This window comes from Mobula birostris, chromosome 9 (assembly GCF_030028105.1).
Source record: "Mobula birostris isolate sMobBir1 chromosome 9, sMobBir1.hap1, whole genome shotgun sequence".
Lineage (NCBI taxonomy): Eukaryota > Metazoa > Chordata > Chondrichthyes > Myliobatiformes > Myliobatidae > Mobula > Mobula birostris.
Window position 1 is genome coordinate 154,210,900 of NC_092378.1, and position 21,055 is coordinate 154,231,954.

General features: G+C 42.4%; 1 protein-coding gene across 4 annotated transcripts in view; it reads right to left on the bottom strand.

Annotated features, from left to right (window-relative positions):
• tbc1d24 (TBC1 domain family, member 24) overlaps positions 1-21,055 on the bottom strand; it is an 83,270-nt gene that overhangs the window by 22,877 nt on the left and 39,338 nt on the right. For all 4 annotated transcript variants that reach the window (XM_072269219.1, XM_072269218.1, XM_072269220.1 and 1 more), the window contains exons 3-4: positions 5,985-6,143; positions 3,404-3,467 (exon numbers count right to left, since the gene is read on the bottom strand). In XM_072269219.1, coding sequence (XP_072125320.1) covers positions 3,404-3,467; positions 5,985-6,143 — 223 coding nt within the window. The remainder of the gene's footprint in view (positions 1-3,403; positions 3,468-5,984; positions 6,144-21,055) is intronic.

Here is a 21,055-nt window from a genome sequence, read left to right on the forward strand (position 1 = left end):
TAGGCATTCTATAAATTCTCTCTCGGGATCCAGCACCAACCTGATTTTTCCAATCTACCTGCATATTGAAACCTCCCCATGACTATCGTAACATTGCTCTTTTGGTATGCCTTTTCTATGTCCTGTTGTAATTTGTAGCTCACGTCCTAGCTACTGTTCGGAGGCCTGTATACAACTCTTATTAGGGTCTCTTTACCCTTGCAGTTTCTTAACTCTATCCACATGGATTCTACATCTTCTGATCCTGTGTCACCTCTTTCTAAGGATTTGGTTTCTTTTTTTTTAAACTAACAGAGCTACCACATCTCCTCTGCCTATCTGCCCACCCTTATGATACAATGTGCGTCTTTGGATGTTATGTTCCCAACTATCATCTTTCAGCCAAGACTCATTGATGCCAACATACCTGCTAATCTCTAACTGCACTACAAGATCTTCTACTTTATTTTGTATACTGTATGCATTCAAATGCAACACCGTCAGTCCTGTATCTGTCATCCTTTTTGATTTTGTCCTCCTTTTACACTGCAACTCAACCCACTGACTGCAATTTTGTCCTATCATGTGCCTGTCCTTCCTGACAATCCCATGATACATGGCCCCTTCTTAAAAAACCAACAGCCCTATCACTCCAGTTCCCATCCCCTTGCCAAATTAATTTAACCCCTCCCCTACAGGTCTAGCAAACCTGCCTGCAAGGATATTGGTCTTCCTCAGGTTCAAATGTAACCCATCCCTTTTGTACAGATCATACCGTCCCCAGAAAAGATCCCGACGAGCCAGAAATCTGAAACCCTATTCCCTCACATTCACCTGCCAAATCATCCTACTCTTACCCTCACGGGTGTGTGGCACAGACAGCAATCCTGAGATTGCTATCCTAGTGGTCCTGCTTTTCAGCTTTATTCCAAGCTCCCTAAATTCCCTCTTCAGGACCTCCTTGCTTTTCCTACCTATACCATAGATACTAATATGTACCAAGACTTCTGGCTGTTCAGTCTCCCCCTTTAGAACGTCGTGCACCTGATCTGAGATGTCCCTGACCCTGGCATCTGGGAGGCAGCATACCATCTGGAGGTCTCTATCATGTTCTCAGAATCTCATGTCTACTTCTTAAAACAATGGAATCCCCATCACTACTTCAGTCCTCTTCTTCCCGTTTCCTTTCTGAGCCATAGCGCCAGACTCAGAGCCATAGAGCCAGCTGCTGTGGCTCCCTGCCCTCCACACCCCATATGTTGTCCCCCTCAACAGTATCCAAAACAATATCCTTGCTGAGGTAAGTGAACCTGTGTTAGAGTGGAAAAGCTTTGGCTCATCGGGCCTCGGCAATAACAGTCTAGGTTGAGGTAAGTGTCAGCTAGGGTACCCTGCACTGGCTACCTATTCCCTTCCCTTCTGGCAGTCACCCATTTTCCTGCCTCTTGCAACTTAGGGTTGACTACCTCCCTGTAGCCGCAATCTATCATCTTCTCAGTTTCACATATGACTGGAGGTAATCACGCTGTAGCTTCAGTTCCTTGACACCTTTTCTGAGGAGCTGCAGCTCAGTGCAACTGGTGCAGATGTGGTTATCCAAGAGGCTGGAGTTCTCCCAGAATTCCCACACTTCACACAAAGAACAGAACACAGCTCTTGAAGCCATTCCCATTGCTCTAAATCTAAATCTGCACTAACAGGCAAAAATGAAGAAAGAAGATGACACTTACCTCAACCTAGACTGTTATTGCCAAGGCTCGACGAGCCAAAGCTTTCCCACTCTAACACAGGTTCACTCACATAACGGCTGCTCCACTTGTCCCTGCCTTAATTTTATTTGCCCTTGCTGATGAACTGTAACTGCACTGCTGAAAAAGCCGAAATCCCACAAAAGTTTCTTTATAAAATCTGGCTGAGTGGTGCTACAACAACCACCTCTCAACTCAATGTCAGCAAGACCAAGCAGCTGATCACTGATGTCAGGAGCAGAAAAGTGGAGGTCCATGAGCCAGTCCTCATAAAGGTGAACAGGGTAGCTACTTTAAATTCCTCTTTTACCATTTCAGAGAATCTATCCTGGGTCCAGCACACAAGTGCCATTACAAAGAAAGCACGGCAGTGTGTACTTCTACTTCCTTTTAAGTTTGTGAAGATTTGGCATGTCATCTAAAACAATGAGTAACTTTTATAAATGTGTGCTGGAGAGTACATTGACTGGTTGCATCATGGCATGGTATGGAAACACCAACATCCTAGAACAGAAAACCCTACAAAAAATAGTAGATGATGGGTAAGGCCTCCACATCATTGAGCACACCCACACGGAGCGCTGTCACAGGAAAGCAGCGTCTATCGTCAAGGACCATCAACATTTAGGGCATGCTCCCTTCTCATTTCAGGAAAAAGGTACAGGAGCCTCAGGACTCACAGCACCAGGTTCAGAAACAGCTATTACTCTTCAAACATCAGGCTCTTGAAACAGAAGGGATAGCTTCACTTGCCCCATCACTGAACTGTTTCCACAATCTATGGACTCATTTTAAGGACCCTATCTCATGTTCTTGATATTTGTTATTATTATTTGTTTTTATTTTGCATTTGCAGTTTGTTGTCATTTGTACATTGTTGTTTGTTTGTCCTGCTGGGTGCAGCCTTTCATTGATTCTACTGTGTTTCTTGGATTTACTGTGTATGCCAGCAAGAAAATGAATCTCAGGACTGTACATGTGACATATGTACTTTGATAATACATTTAAGGTAGCAATCCTGAGATTACCACCCTTGAGGTCCTGCTTTTCAGCTTCCTACCAAGCTCTCTATACTCACTCTCCAGGATCTCCTCACTCTTCTTTGCTATGTCATTGGTACCGATGTGCACCACAACATCTGAACTTTGAATTTTGAATTTCAAACCAATATTTATTTTTGGACTTCAACTTGAATCTATGCAAAGTAATTCTTAACGAATGTTCATAGCAAAACTGATTTGTTCAAATGATAAGAAATTAAAACCAGATCCAGAGCCTGCCCTGGAAGCTTTAGATCATTATGGAGTTTCATTGATTTTATTATGTTCCTCTTATTTACTGTCAATGCCCAGAAGAAAACAAATCTCAGGGTTGTATATGGAGACATACATGTACTTTGATAACAATTTATTTTGGACTTTGAAGTTCCATTACTATTGTCAGACATGGTTTTTTCTGACAACAGTAGCACCTGCAGGTTCTCATTGGGTAGGCGGTCATCAGGATTCTTGTATCTATTATCTTGACCTTTAACATTTGCCAAGTTTCTTAGGGATAATACTTCTGCTCTGTAGATCTTTTCTGTGTTTTATTTACCACTGACACTTGACGTCACAATACCCCTTGGCTTCAAAAGATTCCAAATCCACATCTGATATAGTAAACATGGGACCTACCTCATCCTTAGTTGTTTTGATGAGAATGATGGTTGGCTCATAACCCTCACAATGACTGTAAAATCTGAAAACCAAAAGGAAAAAAGCTCACTTGGTTTCCTTAAGCAAAACTGTGCCTTAGTTTTGTTATCTTCAGGCTGTTATTCTAAATGTATACCTCCAAACTAGATTGAACGTACAAACTCAGCAGAAGGTTGAGCAAACAGTTTAAGTGGCAGTCCCAAACATCCAGTGCTGCAGACCTTGTATAAACTGTGTCAAATTCCATGGAATTGAAGTGCAAGACTGAGTCTGAACCTCACAATCCACTACATTGTTTCTGATTGAGGAAGACTGGAAGAGATCCAGGAACACAAAATTTGTACTATTTAGCTTTGTAAGGAGACTGCACCAAACTGAAAGTAGAGGCAGAAAATTCATTTAGGAGATCACTGCTCTGGAACTGCAATGTCATCTTAATGAGACCCAGGCTGGGCTAGAACCATCATCTTTTGATTCAGAGGCAAAGTATCTTTGTTTCCCTCCATTATTTTCACAGCTCTCATAACTGTTGTCTTGTGCAGGACTCGGAATGAGTCAAGTAAAGATTTCATAGAAGTGGTACTTAGTGTAGGTACATAGGTGGAAGATGGTAAAGCAAAAAATTGGGTTCCTCATAATTTAGAGAATGATTTTCATTATATAACACAGATACTGATTCTTATTAATAGCCCACTGCGTTCATGTCAACCATCAGGTGATGGCTTTGGAATTTATAATGGGAAAGATTGACAGGTTCAAGCATGATGTTAATAAATTATAAGACATAGGAGCAGAATTAGACCATTTGGCTCATCAAGTCTGCTCTCCATCCCATCATGACTGATTTGTTATCCCTCTCAACCCCATTCTCCTGCCTTCTGCCCGTGACCTTTGATGTCTTGACTAATCAAGAGCCTATCAACCTCCACTTTAAACATATCCAGTGACTTGGCCTTCACAGCCGTCTGTGGCAATGAATTCCATAGATTCACCACCCTCTGGCTAAAGAAATTCCTCATCTGTCTTAAATAGAAGTCTCTCTATTCTGAGGCTATTCCCTTTGGTCCTAGGCTCCTCCACTATAGGTAACATCCTACCTTGGCCTTTCATTATTCAATAGTTTTCAATGAGATTCCCCCCTCATTCTTGTAAACTCCAGTGAGCCTGGAGCCATGATCTCCCTCTGGACCCTCTCCAATGCCAGCACACCTTTTCTTACATTAAGGGCCCAAAACTGCTCACAATAGACCAAATGCAGTCTGACTCATGCCTCATTATATCATTATAGAATGTGCATATGATGCCGAGCAGTGATGTCCAACAAACACATGGCTCAGGCTTGGTTGTTTCTTTAGGTTTATAAGGATGGTTTTGGGGATAGCACAAGGAGTTAGGAGTCAGGTTAGGGTCTACAGACAGGGAAGAGGAAGAGCTAGACGTCAGGGGCAGTAAATGAAAAGTTGGGGCAGGCGCCCGATATTGAAGTCCAGGTTGGAGCACTCTGGGGTCAAAGGCCAACAATTCTAGAGGTGGGTTGGCAGACACTGAGAACAAAGACCTGTGATCCCCAAAGTCAAGGACCATGGTTGGCAAACCCGGAGGACCAGTGCCAGTGATCCCCAGAGGAGGATGGGTTGGGGGGGTAGGAAGGGGTTTGTTTTGCTGTTGTTGAGTCTGTCTTGCTGTATGGTGGCTGCATGTTGTTCTGCAGAACATTATAAGCATGCCATGTTGTTGCTGGAAGCAGAGTGACCTTTGTGGGGTGTCCCCAGCACATCCTCAGACTACATTAGTTGTTAGCGCAAATATTACCTTAAATTGATTAAATATAATATGAATGTTGCCTTGTGGTACTGCTTTTGTGTTGTATTGGTATGAAAATGTGAATAAATTACCGATAAAACACATTTAGGAAGCCCTCCAGAACGCATCCCTATTTTCTCTATTTAAATGATTATTTACATTATGCGTCGACTGCGAGGAACGTATCCCCCGCATATAACGAGGATAGGGTGTATTTCATATTTCACCGCATGCTTTGATCTACAGGTGATTAATAAATCTAAGCTAATCTATAAGTGAGTTAGTGAGATTTCCAGTATAGAACACAGTATTTAGCAACAACCTCAGCTGTATTTTCCTTCAACCATCAGGCTGTTGAACTAGAGGGGATAACTTCATTCACCTCAACAATGAACTGTTCCCACAACCTATGGACTCACGTTCAAGGACTCTACAACTAATGTTCTCAATATTTACTATTTATTATTATTTTTTTCTCTTTCTGTATTTGCACAGTTTGTTATCTTTTGCACATTGGTTGTTTGTTCATCTTCATTGTGTGTGTTTTTTCATTGACTTTATTATGTTTCTTTCTAGTTACCATGAAGCCTGCAAGATAATGAATCTCAGGGTGGTATACGGTTACATATATGTACTTTGATAAAAAAATTTACTTACATCTTTGTCCATCTTGTGAGAATTTTGTAAATCACACTGGAAAAACAATGTTTGAAATTATACAAAATCTTCATTACAAGAAGTTCATATGATAATTTACCTGTTCAAACTATAACCATGGTCCATCGTAGAGAAAATCAACATTGGTTGGCAAAGTGCAAATCGTTCTGGGATCCAGGACCAAATCTCTCTCATCTCCTTTGCACTGACAATATTGGATTTGAAATTTTCAATATTGACAGCAAGGTGGATATTATGTCTGCAAGAAATCCATAATGATTGTCCAAAAAATCACCAGTAAGGAATACATCAACATCTTTGATTAATTTGTTGTACAGCATGGATATAGCACAGAAGTGAATAGCAACCCAGTACCACCAGAATCATATTGAAACGTTTAAATGGAATATTAAAGGTCACATGACACCTATTGTATTACATGCAAGGCAAAGCCAAAGATTCACCTGTGTCACCAATGTACCCATAGCAACACCCAAATCAAAATTTCACTGAAAATGCAAGTTGCTGCAAACATTCTGCACCTGCGCAAAAAAACTGGAGAATTACAACTTCCAGGAGTTAAAATCCTTTAATACTAACTTCTTTGTTATATTGTTCCTGCAATAATTCTTCAAATGTACAATTACTGAATAAAGCAATAAAACTTTTTTTTTTAAAAACTGACAGAAGATACCAATTATTCAATCTCTGCACATTAACAAATTTAACTTAAATATTACAGGGATGTTGAATATGATTTGGATGTAAATGTGGTGGGGTGAGTTTGCAGATGGTACTTAAGATTGATGGTGTTAAGGATTGCACAGAAGATTGCCGAAGGGTACAGTGGGATACAAATCAGAGGGAGGAGTGGCAGACGGAGTTTAATCCAGGCAAGTGTGAGATGCTGCACTTTGGGAGATTGAGCAAAAAAGGAGTACGGAGTGAATGGCAAGATTCTTAATAACATTAATGAGCAGAGGGATCTTGGAATTCAGGTACATGGCACCCTGAAAGTAACCACAGATATTATAGGTTGCTAGGGTGGAAAAGAAGGCATATACCATGCTTGTCTTAGTTCAAGGGTTTTGAGTTTGAGCCAGGAAGTCGTGTTACAGCTTTATAAGACTAGTTTAGCCGCGTTTAGAATATTGCATTCGATTTTGCTCACCTCACTACAGAAAGGATGTGGAGGCTTTGGAAAGGTGCACGAGTGGTTTGCCAGGAAATTCTACAAAGAGAGGTTGGACAAACTGCAGCTGCTTTTTCTAGAGCAGTGGAGGCTGAAGATTATGATAGACACTTATAAAATTACGTGAGGCATAGATAGACTGCAGGTATCTTTTTACCCAGGATGGAAATATTGTGGCAACTATTTAAGGTGGGGGGGGGGTGGGAGGAGGAGTAGAAAAGGAGATGTGCAATGCAATTAATAAACACAAAAGATTCTACAGATGATGGAAATTTTGAGCAACACGCTGGTGGAACCTGGCAAGTCAGACAATATCTACTCAAAGGAATAAACAGTTGATGTTTCTGGCCGAGATCCTGCATCAGGACTGGAAAGGAGGGGGCAGAAGCAAGTGAGAGTGGTGGGTGCCTGGATTGCACTGCCAGAGGTGGTGGTAGAGGCAGATAGCATAGGAGTATTTAAGAGACTCTTAGATAGACACATGAATTAGGAGTCATTGGTTTAAGTAATTTGTGGGCCAGAGGGCCTGTCTGAGGTGTACTGTTGCAAGTTATGCAACATAACTTTGTGGCTTTATGTTGGGGGAGCAGCATCAGTGCTGATGATGTGAAAAGTTCTAAATAAGCTCATCAAAAAGACTAGATTCGTCCTTGGCTACAACCTGGACTCTTGAGTTAGTGATGGAGAGGAGGTCACTAAGCAAACTGTTACCCATTATGGATAATCTGGCACATCCTCTCCATGACCTACTGAATAAGCAGCGGAGCATCCTTTCAAACAGACTCATTCAGCTCCACTGTCACAAGGATCGTTACAGAAAATCTTTCCTGCCAAATGAAAGAAGCTTGTACAACAGTTCATCTCTGTGCAACAGATGAGCACTCATCACAATACAATAGTCTCTGTTTTATTATGTTGTACATTATTGCAAATTATTGCACATTGGTAAATTACTGTGTATATTATCCTGTACTTATTGTGTTTTTAAACGTTGCTGCTGTAACAAAGGAATTTCCCCACTCAGGATCAAGAAAGTATTTATTATTATTAAAGCAGAGAGTGGTGCTTTAATTCAGAAAATGAAAAAAATTCTTTAATAATGTCAATCTAAATGACCTATAAATCATTTAGGTCGAAATGGCTCTTACATTCTATTTATATTATGTGCCTATTTCAGTACAGCAAGCTTAAATATAACGCCATTTTAACATTCTTACATAGAAACATAGAAAACCTACGGCACAATACAGGCCCTTCTGCCCACAAAGCTGTGCTGAACATGTCCTTACTTTGGAAATTACCTAGGGTTACGCATAGCCCTCTGTTTTTCTAAGCTCCATGTATTTATCCAGGGATCTCTTAAAAGACCCTATCATATCCGCCTCCACCACTGTTGCCGGCAGCCCATTCCACGCACTCACCACTCTCTGCGTAAAAAAACTTACCCCTGACATCTCCTCTGTTCCTACTTCCAAGCACCTTAAAACTGTGCCCTTTCATGTCAGCCACTTCAGCCCTGGGAAAAAGCCTCTGACTATCCACACGATCAATGCCTCTCATCATCTTATACACCTCTATCAGGACACCTCTCATCCTCTGTCACTCCAAGGAGAAAAGGCTGAGTTCACTCAACCTATTCTCATAAGGCATGCTCCCCAATTCAGGCAACATCCTTGTAAATCTCCTCTGCACCCTTTCTATGGTATCCACATCCTTTCTGCAGTGAGGCGACCAGAACTGCGCACAATTCTCCAAGTGGGGTCTGACCAGGGTCCTATATAGCTGCAACCTTATCTCTCGGCTCTTAACTCACTCCCATGGTTGATGAAGGACAATGCACAAGTATGCCTTCTTAACCACAGAGTCAACCGGTGCAGCAGCTTTGAGTGTCCTATGGACTCTGACCCCAAGATCACTCTGATCCTCCACACTGCCAAGTGTCTTACCATTAATACTATATTCTGCCATCATATTTGACCTACCAAAATAAACCACCTCACACTTATCTGGGTTGAACTCCATCTGCCACTTCTCAGCCCAGTTTTACATCCTATCAATGTCCACTGTAACCTCTGACAGCCCTCCACTCTATCCACAACAACCCCAACCTTTGTAACATCAGCAAATTTACTAACCCATCCCTCCACTTCCTCATCCAGGTCATTTATAAAAATCACGAAGAATAGGGATCCCAGAACAGATCCCTGACATACATCACTGGTCACTGGCCTCCATGCAGAATAGGACCTGTCTACAACCACTCTTTGCCTTCTGTGAGTAAGCCGATTCTGAATCCACAAAGCAATGTCCCCTTGGATCCCATGCCTCCTTACTTTCACAATAAGCCTTGCATGGGGTACCTTATCAAATACCTTGCTGAAATCCATATACACTACATCTACAGCTCTACCTTCATCAATGTGTTTGGTCACATCCTCAAAAAATTCAATCAGGCTCATAAGGCACGACCTGCCTTTGACAAAGCCATGCTGACTATTCCTAATCATACTATGCCTCTCCAAATGTTCATAAATCCTGCCTCTCAGGATCTTCTCCATCAACTTACCAACCACTGAACTAAGACTCACTGGTCTATAATTTCCTGGGCTGTCTCTACTCCCTTTCTTGAATAAGGGAACAACATCCGCAACCCTCCAATCCTCTGGAATCTCTCCCATCCCCACTGATGAATCAAAGATCATCGCCAGAGGCTCAGCAATTTCCTCCCTCGCCTCCCACAGTAGCCTGGGGTACATCTCGTCCGGTCCCGGTGACTTACCCAACTTGATACTTTCCAAAAGCTCCAGCACATCCTCTTCCTTAATATCTACATGCTCGAGCTTTTCAGTCCGCTATAAGTCATCCCTACAATCACAAGATCCTTTTCCGTAGTGAATACTGAAGCAAAGTATCCATTAAGTACCTCTGCTATCTCCTCCGCACACTTTTCCACTGTCACATTTGATTGGTCCTATTCTCTCATGTCTTATCCTCTTGCTCTTCACATACTTGTAGAATGCCTTGGGGTTTTCCTTAATCCTGTCTGCAAAGGCCTTCTCATTGCCCCTTCTGGCTCTCCTAATTTCATTCTTAAGCTCCTTCCTGCTAGCCTTATAATCTTCTAGATCTCTATCATTACCTAGTTTTTTGAACCTTTTGTAAGCTCTTCTTTTCTTCTTGACTAGATTTACAACATCCTTTGTACACCATGGTTCCTGTACCCTACCATCCTTTCCCTGTCTCATTGGAATGTACCTATGCAGAACTCCACACAAATATCCCTTGAACATTCGCCACATTTCTTCCCTACGTTTCCCTGAGAACATCTGTTTCCTATTTATGCTTCCAAGTTCCTGCCTGATAGCCTCATATTTCCCCTTACTCCAATTAAACACTTTTCTAACTTGTCTGTCCCTATCTCTCTCAAATGCCATGGTAAAGGAGATAGAATTGTGATCACTATCTCCAAAATACTCTCCTACTGAGAGATCTGACACCTGACCAGGTTCATTTCCCAATACCAGATCAAGTACAGCCTCTCCTTTTGTAGGCTTATCTACATACTATGTCAAGAAACCTTCCTGAACACACATAACAAACTCCATCCCATCTAAACCATTCTCTCTAGGGAGATGCTAATCGATATTTGGGAAAACCCTGTCATTATTACACCTTTCCAGAATTTGTCTCCCTATCTGCTCCTCAATGTCCCTGTTACTATTGGTGGTCTATCAAAAACACCCAGAGTTATTGACCCCTTCCTGTTCCTAACTTCCACCCACAGAGACTCCGTAGACAATCCCTCCATGACTTCTTCCTTTTCTGCAACTGTGACACTATCTCTGATCAACAGTGCCACGACCCCATCTCTTTTGCCTCCCTCCCTGTTCTTTCTGAAACATCTAAAGCCTGGCACTCGAAGTAACCATTCCTGCCCCTGAGCCATCCAAGTCTCTGTAATGGCCATAACATCATAGCTCCAAGTATTGATCCACGATCTAAGCTCATCTGCTTTGTTCATAATACTCCTCGCATTAAAATAGACACATCTCAAACCATCGGTCTGAGCGCCTCCCTTCTCTATCACCTGCCTATCCTCTCTCTTGCACTGTCTCCAAGCTTTCTCTAGTTGTGAGCCAACTGCCTCTTCTTCCGTCTCTTCAGTTCAGTTCCCACCCTCCAGCAATTCTAGTTTAAACTCTCCACAATAATCTTTGCAAACCTCCCCACCAGGATATTGGTCTCCCTGGGATTCATGTGCAACCTGTTCTTTTTGTACAGGTCATGCCTGCCCCAAGAGAGGTCCCAATGATCAAGAAATCTGAATCCCTGCTCTCTGCTCCAATCTCTCAGCCACGCATTTATCCTCCACCTCATTCTATTCCTATACTCACTGTCACATGGCACAGGCAGTAATCCCGAGATTACCACCTTTGAGGCCCTGCTTTTCAACTTCCTAACTCCCTGTAGTCTGTTTTCAGGACCTTCTCCCTTTTCCTATCTATGTTGCTGGTACCAATATGTACCACAACCTCTGGCTGTTCTCCTTCCCACTTCAGGATATCATGGACGCGATGAGAAACATCCTGGACCCTGGCACCTGGGAGGCAAACTACCATCTGCATTTCTTTCCTACGTCCACAGAATCACCTGTCTGACCCCCTAATGATAGAGTCCCTTATCATTGCTGCCATCCTCTTCCTTTCCCTACCCTTCTGAGCCACAGGGCTAGACTCTATGCCAGAGGCACAGCCAGTGTTGCTTCCCCCAGGTAGGCCATCCCCCTCAACAATACTCAAACAGGAGTACTTATTGTTAAGGGGGACAGCCACAGAGGTACTCTCTAGCATCTGACTCTTGCCCTTCCCTCTCCTGACTTACCCACTTATCTGTCTCCCAAGGGCCCGGTGTGATTACCTGCCTATAGCTCCTCTCTATCACTTCCTCACTATCCCTGACCAGACGAAGGTCACCGAGCTGCACCTCCAGTTCCATAACGCAGTCCCTAAGGAGCTGCAGCTCGACGCACCTGGCGCAGATGTGGCAGTCCGAGAAGCTGGGATTCTCCAGGACTTCCTACATCTGACACCAAGCACAAAACACTAGCCTCAGACACACACTGCCTGTCTGTATTCTACACAGGCAACCTACCTCTCCTCAACCCATTATCGCCGAGGTCCCACTGAGCCAAAGCCTTCCTACTGCCTCCCTCTACTCCAACACCCGCTCCATTTAAACTCTTCTCGCTGTCCTACCTGGCTGATATCCACGTGCTTGTGCAGTCATGCCCTGATCATTCCAACATTCTTAAATGAGTAGAACTCAATTATCACCAGTACATAACTTGTTGCTTCAGAGGTCCAAACACACTAGACCATTGTTACACTACGATAAGGAATGCCTATCATTCATTCCAGAGACCGCATTTTGACAAGTCCAATCATTTGGCTGTACTCCTGCTACCTGCATACAAACAGAGCCTAAACAGCAAGGCTCCAGAGATCAAGACAACCAAAGGGTAGTTGCAGGAGGCTGAGGAACAGTTACAGGATTGCTTCAGTCAGTGGACTGAGCCATGTTCAAGAACTCATCTGAGGATCTGAATGGCTAAACCAGGCTCATTACAGACTTTATTAAAACAGCTGTAGATGAGTGTGTCCCCACAAAATCATTCAGGGTTTTCCCTGATCGAAGCCCTAGATGAGCACTGAAATCCAGAACCTGCTGAGAGCCAGATCAGAGGCATTCAAGTCTGGAGATCAAAAATGCTACGAGAGGTGCAGATATGATCTCTGGAAAGCCATCTCTTGGACAGTAGAGAATCCGGACTAGGCTGGAATCAATGAGGGATGCTTGACAGCAGGATTTGTATGCCATAATCTCCTACAAAGCTAAATCTTGCAACATAGGGGACAGCTTCGTTTCACTTCCAGATGAGTTCAATGCCTTCTATGTTTGCTTTGACCACCAGAACAAGGAGGAACCTTTGCATACCCCAAAGTCTACCAATAATCCTTTGGTCTCAGTATCTGAAGATGATGTGTGGGCTGCCTTCAAGAGAGTGAATCCAAGGAAAGCATTCAGTCCGGGTGGAGTGCTAGGCTGAGCACTGAAGACATGTGCCAATCAACTGGCCGGTGTATTCACAGATATATTCAATCTCTCGGTCTGGCAGTGTGTGGTACCCACCTGCTTCAAGCAGGCTTCAATCATACCAGTGCCCAAGAAAAGCATGGTAACCTGTCTAAATGACTATCGCCCAGCAGCACTTAACATCCACGGTGATGAAGTGTTTTGAGAGGCTGGTGTTGAAGTACATCAGCTCCTGTCTGAATGGTGACTTGGATCCGCTTCAATTCACCTACCAAAGCAACAGGTTTACAGAAGATGTTATCTCGTTGGCTCTTCACACAACCCTGGAACATCTAGACAGCAAAGGTGCATACATCAGAATACTATTTATCAATTACAGGTCAGCATTTAACACCATCATCCCCTCAAAACTAATTAGTAAACTCCAAGACTTGGGCCTCAATAACCCCCTTGTGCAATTGGATCCTGGATTTTCTCACTTGTAGACCCAAGTCAGTTCAGACTGGCAAAAACATCTCCTCCATAATCTCCATCAGCACAGAAGCACTGCAGGTATGTGTACTTAGCCCCCTGCTCTACTCTCTTTACACCTATGACCGTGTGGCTAAGTACAGCTCCAAAATCATATACAAGTTTGCTGACGACACCACTATTGTGGGCTGTATCAAAGGGGGTGATGAATCTGCACACAGGAGGGAGATTGAAAACTTGGCTGAGTGGTGTAATAACAACAACCTCTCACTCAATATCAATACTGTTAGTACACTTCAGAAGAGGGAAACCAGAGGTCCATGAGCCAGTAATCATTGGAAGATCAGAGGTGGAGAGGGTCAGTAACTTTAAATTCCTGGGTGTCACTATCTCAGAGAACCTGTCTTGGACCCATCATATAAATATAATTGTGAAGAAAGCACAACAGCACCCCTACTTCCTCAGGAGACTGAAGAGGTTTGTCATGACATTGAAAACCATGGCAAACTTGTGTGGTGGAAAGTGTGCTGACTGGGTGCATTACGACCTGGTATGGGAACACCAGTGCATAGAGTGGAAAATCCTAAAAAAGGTAGGTGGATTCCGCCCAGCACATTATGGATAAAACCCTCCCAACCATTGAGCACATCTACATGAAACGTTGCTGTAGAAAAGCAGCATCCATCAAAGATCCCCACCACTCAGGCCATGCTCTTTTCTCGCTGCTGCCATCAGGTAGAAGGTACAGGAACCTCAGGACTTGCATCACCAGGTTCAAGAACAGTTACTATCCCTCAACAATCAGGCTCTTGAACAAAAGGGTATAGTTACACTCATTTAAGGACTCTGACATATTGTTATTTCATGCTCGTTATTTAGTTATATCTGCATTTGTACCGGTTGTATACAATTAACAGTTCCTGAAGTTTACAGCAACTGTTCTACAGATTTGCTAAGTATGCCTGCAGAAAAAAAATCTCAAGGTTGTATGTGGTGGCATGTATGTACTCTGATAATAAATTTTATTTTGAACCGTCTCTGCAAGGGAACTTTTACACCAGTGGTTGTTGTTTGTACCATTTGCTGCCTTAGCAACTGAAAGAGGAGAAAAGGACCCCAAATAAAATGTGCTCACATAGAGGGAACTAGTACTTTTCTTTCTTTGGAGTTAGGACTTCTTTCCCTCAAATCTATCTTTATTTTTTCTTCAGACCTCACATAAATTCATACATTTTGCAAATGTCCCATGACTACAGAGGCAGCTAAGCTTTATTCCATCAGCTCTTTTTCAACTCAACATTAATAGTCAAAAGCTGCTAAAACACAAAAAGATCAAAGACAAATATACAGTATTTTACTTAACTCCTTTAGCAAAGTTGGATTTGCATATTCTCACTTGAAGGTGGCTAGGGTAATCATCACGCCTGATACATTAAATTCAGAGATATTGGGTTGTGTGCTGGTTTGAATTGGGTCGAATAATTGAATGTATATGCACTTACAGAGTTTCTCTTTCATGTGTGAGAACTGGAGCAATTCCTGTTCAGAACAGTAGCAGTTAATGGCACAGAGGATGAGTTGTTGCAACATATTGAAGGCATGTCAGAAGCTAGATTTCATTAAGAGTTTGAGGAGATTTGGTATGTCTCCAAAAAAACACACAAGTTTCTATGGAGAGCATTCCAACTGGCTGCAGCACCATCTGGTACTGTACGGAGGTGGGGGGGGGGCACAGGATCGAAGTAAGCTGCAAGGAGTTGTAACCTTAGCTCCATAGCATCCAGGGCATCTTCAAGGAGCGATGCATCAAAGAAGCAGTGTTCATCATTAAGGACCCCCATCACCAGGGTCATGCCTTGTTCTCATTGCTACCATCAGGAAGGAGGTACAGAAGCATGAAGGCACACACTCAACAATTCAGGAACAGCTTCTTCCCCTCTGCCATCCGTTTTCTGAATGGACACTGAACCCATGAACACTACCTCACTACTTTTTTATTTCTATTTTTGCTCTACAGACACACAAATACATAAATACTTACTACTTATTGTAATTCACGGTATTATGTACTGCATTGTACAAAGTCAACAAATTTCATGACATATGCCGGTGATATTAAACCTGATTCTGATCTGGATGGATAATGAACTTACATACAGCACTTCATTATTTTTACTCTTTTTGCACTACTTATTTAATTTAATTTTAAAAAATATATAGAACATTTTATGTATTGCACTGTACTTCCGCAAAACAACAAATTTTGAGACATATGTTAAATCTGATTCTGAGATAGAAGGGCAATATTGAAGTAACTTGGAAACAGCAGTAATACACACAAATTCTGGAGGAAATCAGCAAGTCAGGCAGCATCTATAGAATTGAATAAACAGTCGACGTTCCGGGTCGAGACCCTTCTTTAGGACTGGAAAGGAAGGAGGAAGACAACACTGGCCCAGTGACTGGGGCAAGGCAATATGGTGAACTTAATATTTTTTATGTTTATGATATCATTTGAAATACAGTAATACAAATCCACTGGAAACATAGAAGTTCAGTTGTCTACAGGACTGTGAAACACTAATTAACCTCCAATCTCCATTCATGAATTTATAAATATTATTCACCCAGCACCACACAAAAGATGAGTGAATGCATTCTCCTGTTTAAACAAAAATCAATGAAGACCAACTCTCTCCCCACTATTGGTGATGTTTACCAGGAGCATTCCTGAAGCATTGTGAATATCCCAACCACCCATCCCACAGTCTCTTTGACCCACTACCAACAGGACGGGGGTACAGAAGCATCAGGACTAGGATTACCAGACTGGTAGCAGGTTCTTCCCTCAGACTGTGAAACCAATGAATACCCTACCACCACTGAGGTCTCGTCACTGGGACAGCAAGCTGCCTACTACTGTTTACTTGTGCTGCATACTATATGCACTTTGAGTTATACTTTATTAACATTCTTATGGTAACATTTTGTTTCCTGTGCTATGTGTGACATAAGGTTTTGTGGGCGCACTGTGGTCCGGAGGAACACTGCTTCGTTTGGTTGCATTTATGTACTGTCAAATGACAATAAACTTGAACAAGTTTTTCTTCCACTCTTCTCCCTCTGAGGGGTGCTGAAACCAAATGAAACACTACTCTTCTCACTCACTGTCACCGATTACTGAGATGGATGATCAAGCCTGTTAGCCAGCAGATAAAACGTGAGTCCTCTGAAATTCTACTGCTCAGTGACAGAGCAGGCATCCGACTTGGACTTCTTTTGTAAACTCTAGCCAAGAAGCAAGTGAATTGGTGTGGATGTGTAGGAGTGAGGGACCAGAGAATTCCCAATTTTAGAGAAACTTTTTTTCATAGCCTACCTTTCTCTGTAAATTGGACATCGAGTTCACGGTTTCACAGGTACAAATTTGGATGCCATAAGGAGTACGGACATAATGAAAGAAAGAAAGAAAAAGTAATCAGTGTATACCCCACATCCCAAACGTATATGCTTTGACTCACTAATCACAACAACGCAAGCTGGGATGCACTAAATATCTAAAAATAATCACCATTTAAGTAGATTTGAGCCTGGGCCTGTACACAATAAAACTTTGTTGAATTGTTCTAAGGAATTACATTAAAAAAAAATAGAAATTAATTTTTTCCTTAGTACTCTTTGTACTCTATTTTTGCACAAGTTATATTAACCGTCTTACATGGCTCATCATTCTTCTAAACTCCAGTAGTAAAGTAGTAAATTCATTTATTATTGTCACATGCACTGAGGAACAGTTAAAATTTCCATTTTCCATGCCATCCATACAGATTGTTTCATCACAACAGTGCACTGAGTTAGTACAAGGAAAAGTAGTAACAGAATGGAGAATAAAATGTTACAGTTACGGAGAAAGTGCAGTGCAGGTAGACAATAAGATGCAGGTCATAATGAGGTAGACTATGAAATCAAGAGTGCCATTCTCATCACACTAGGGGACAGTTGAACAGTCTGGTAACAGTGGGACAGAAGCCGTCCTTGAGCATGTGTTCCAGCTTATGTATCTTCTGCCTGATGGGCGGGTGGTAGTGTCGCGGGGTGAGGGGGGGAGTAGGGAGAGAGAGTGAGAGAGTGAGAGAGTGAGAGAGTGGGAGTGGGAGTGGGAGAGGGAGAGGGAGAGGGAGAGGGAGAGGGAGAGGGAGAGGGAGAGGGAGAGGGAGAGGGAGAGGGAGAGGGAGAGGGAGAGAGAGAGGGAGAGGGAGAGGGAGAGGGAGAGGGAGAGGGAGAGGGAGAGGGAGAGAGAGAGAGAGAGAGAGAGAGAGAGAGAGAGAGAGTGAGAGTGAGAGTGAGAGTGAGAGTGAGAGTGAATGAATGAATGAATGAATGAATGAATGAATGAATGAATGTCTGGTTGGTCCTTTGATTTGGGTGGTTGCTATACCGAGGCAGTAATAGAATGGAAAATAAAGTGTTAGTTACAGAGAAAGTACAGTGCAGATGGTCAATAAGCTACAAGGTTCTAACAAAGTAGATCATAAGTCATAAGACCATAAGATATAGGAACAGAATTAGGCCATTTGGCCCATCTAGTCTGTTCTGCCATCATGTCTCATCCAATTTTCCTCCCAGCCCCAGTCCCCTGCCTTCACCCCATATCCCTTCATGCCCTGACCAATCAAGAATCCATCAGCCTCTTCCTTAAATATACATAAAGACTTGGCCGCCACAGCGGCCTGTGGCAAAACATTCCACAGAATCACCACCATCTGGCTGAAAAAAATTCCTTCACAACTCCGTTTCAAAAGGACCCCCCTGTACGCTGAGGTTGTGTTCTCTGGTCTTAGACTCTCCCACCATAGGAAACTTTCCTCTTCACATCCACTCTATCAAGACCTTTCACCATTCCATAGGTTTCAATGAGTTAATCCCTCTTTTTTCCAAATTCTAGTGAACGCAGGCCCAGAGCCATCAAACGCTTCTTCAGATGATAAACCATTCAATCCTGGAATCAGTTTTATGAACCTCCTTTGAACCCTCTCTAGTTTCAGCGCATCCTTTCTAAGACAAGAGACCCAAACCTGCTCACAATACTCCAAGTGAGACCTCACCAGTGCTGAATAAAGTCTCAACATTACATCCTTGCTCCTATATTCTTGTCCTCTTGAAATGAATGCTGATATTGCATTTGCTTTCCTCACCACAGACTCAACCTGCAAATTAACCTTTAGGGAACCCTGCACAAGAACTCCCAAGTCCTTTTGCATCCCAGTTTTTTGTACTTTCTCTCCATTTAGAAAATAGTCAACTCTCATTTCTTCTACCAAAGTGCATAACCATACACTTCCCAGCACTGTATTCCATCTACCATTTCTTTGCCCATTCTCCTAATCTCTCTAAGTCCTTCTGTAGCCTCTCTACTTCCTCAAAACTACCTGCCCCTCCACCTATCTTCATACCATCTGCAAACTTTGCAACAAAGCCATAAATTACATCATCCAAATCATTGGCATATAATATAAAAAGAATCGGTCCCAACACAGACCTCTGTGGAACACCACTAGCCACTGGCAGCTAGTCAGAAAAGGCTCCCTTTATTCCCACTCTTTACCTCCTGCCAATCAGCTAATGCTTTATCCATGCTAGAATCTTTCCTACAATACCACGGGCTCATGGTTTGTTAAACTACCTCATCTGTGGCACCTTGTCAAAGGCCTTCTGAAAATCAAGGTACACAACATCAAATGATTCTCCTTTGCCTATCCTGCTTATTACTTCTTCAAAGAATTCCAACAGGTTCTTGTTGGCAAGATTTTTCCTTGAGGAAGCCACTTTGTACCCCGAGATCTCATTCTTAATAATAGTCTCCAAATTCTTCACAACCACTGAGGTCAGACTAACTAGCCCATAGTCCATTCTTCTGCCCCCCTCCTTTCTTGAAGAGTGGAGTGACATTTGCAAATTTCTAGTCTTCCAGAAATATTCCAGAATCTAGTGTTTCTTGAAAGATCATTACTCATGCCTCTATGGTCTCTTCAGCCACCTCTTTCTAAACTGTGAGGTGTACACCATCTGGTCCAGGTGACTTGTCTAACTTGAGACTTTTCAGTTTCCCAAGAACCTTCTCTCTAGTTATTGTAACTTCACACACTTCATACCTCCGACACTTGGAACTTCCACCGTACTGCTAGTGTCTTCCACAGTGAAGACTGATGCAAAATACTTATTCAGTTTGTCTGCCATTCCATTGTCCCCCTATTACTATTTCTCCAACAGTCCAATATCCACTCTTGCCTCTCTTTCACACTTCATGTTTTGAAGAAACTTTTAGTATCCCCTTTAATATTGCTGGCTAGCTGATTTCCGTATTCCATCTTTAGCTTCTTAATGACATTTTTTAGTTGCCTTCTGTTGGTATTTGACAGCTTCCCAATCCTCTAACTTCCACTAATCTTTGAACTATTATATGCCCTTGTTTTGGCTTTTATTTTGGCTTTGACTTCTTTTGTTAGCCATGGTTATGTTACCTTTTCTTTAGGGTACTTCTTCCTCTTTGGAATGTCTGTATCCTGTGCCTTTCAAATTGTTTCCAGAAATTCCAAAAATTGCTGCTCTGCTGTCATCCCTGCCAGAGTTCTTTTCCAATCAATTCTGGTCAACACCTTTGTATTTCCCTTTACTCCACTGTAATACTGATACATGTGAGTTTAGCTTCTCCTTCTCAAATTTTAGTGTGAATTTGATCATATTATGATCACTTTCTCCCAAGGGTTCTTTTACAGGGCTAATCAATTCTGGTTCATTGCACAATACCAAATCAAGAATAGCTGATTTTCTAGTGGCTCAACCACAAGCTGCTCTAAAAAGCCATCTGGTAGGCACTCTTGAAATTCCCCCTCCTGTAATCCAACACCAATCAGATTTTCCCAGTCTACCTGTATATTAAAGTCCCCCATGACTATTGTAACATTGCCCTTTAGGCATGCATTTTCTATCTCTCTTAGTAATTTATAGACCATATCCTCACTACTGCTTGGGGGTCTGTATACAACTCCCATCTGGGTCTTTTTACCCTTGCAGTTTCTTAGCTCAATCCAAAATGATTCAAAACCTTCCAACCCCAAGTCACCTCTTTATAATGATTTGATTTGATTTTTAACCAACTGAACAACACCAACCCACACACCCCCCACCCCTGGCCTTCCCACCTGTCCTTTCGATACAATGTGTATCCTTGGACATTCTCCCAGCTATAATCTTTCAGCCATGATTCTGTGATGACTACATTATACCTGCCAATCTGCAACTGTGCTGCAAGTTCATCGACCTTATTCCGTATACTGCGCACATTCAAATACAAAATCTCCAGTCTGGTATTCACCCTTTTTGATTTTGTCACATTTCACTGTACCAGGGAACCA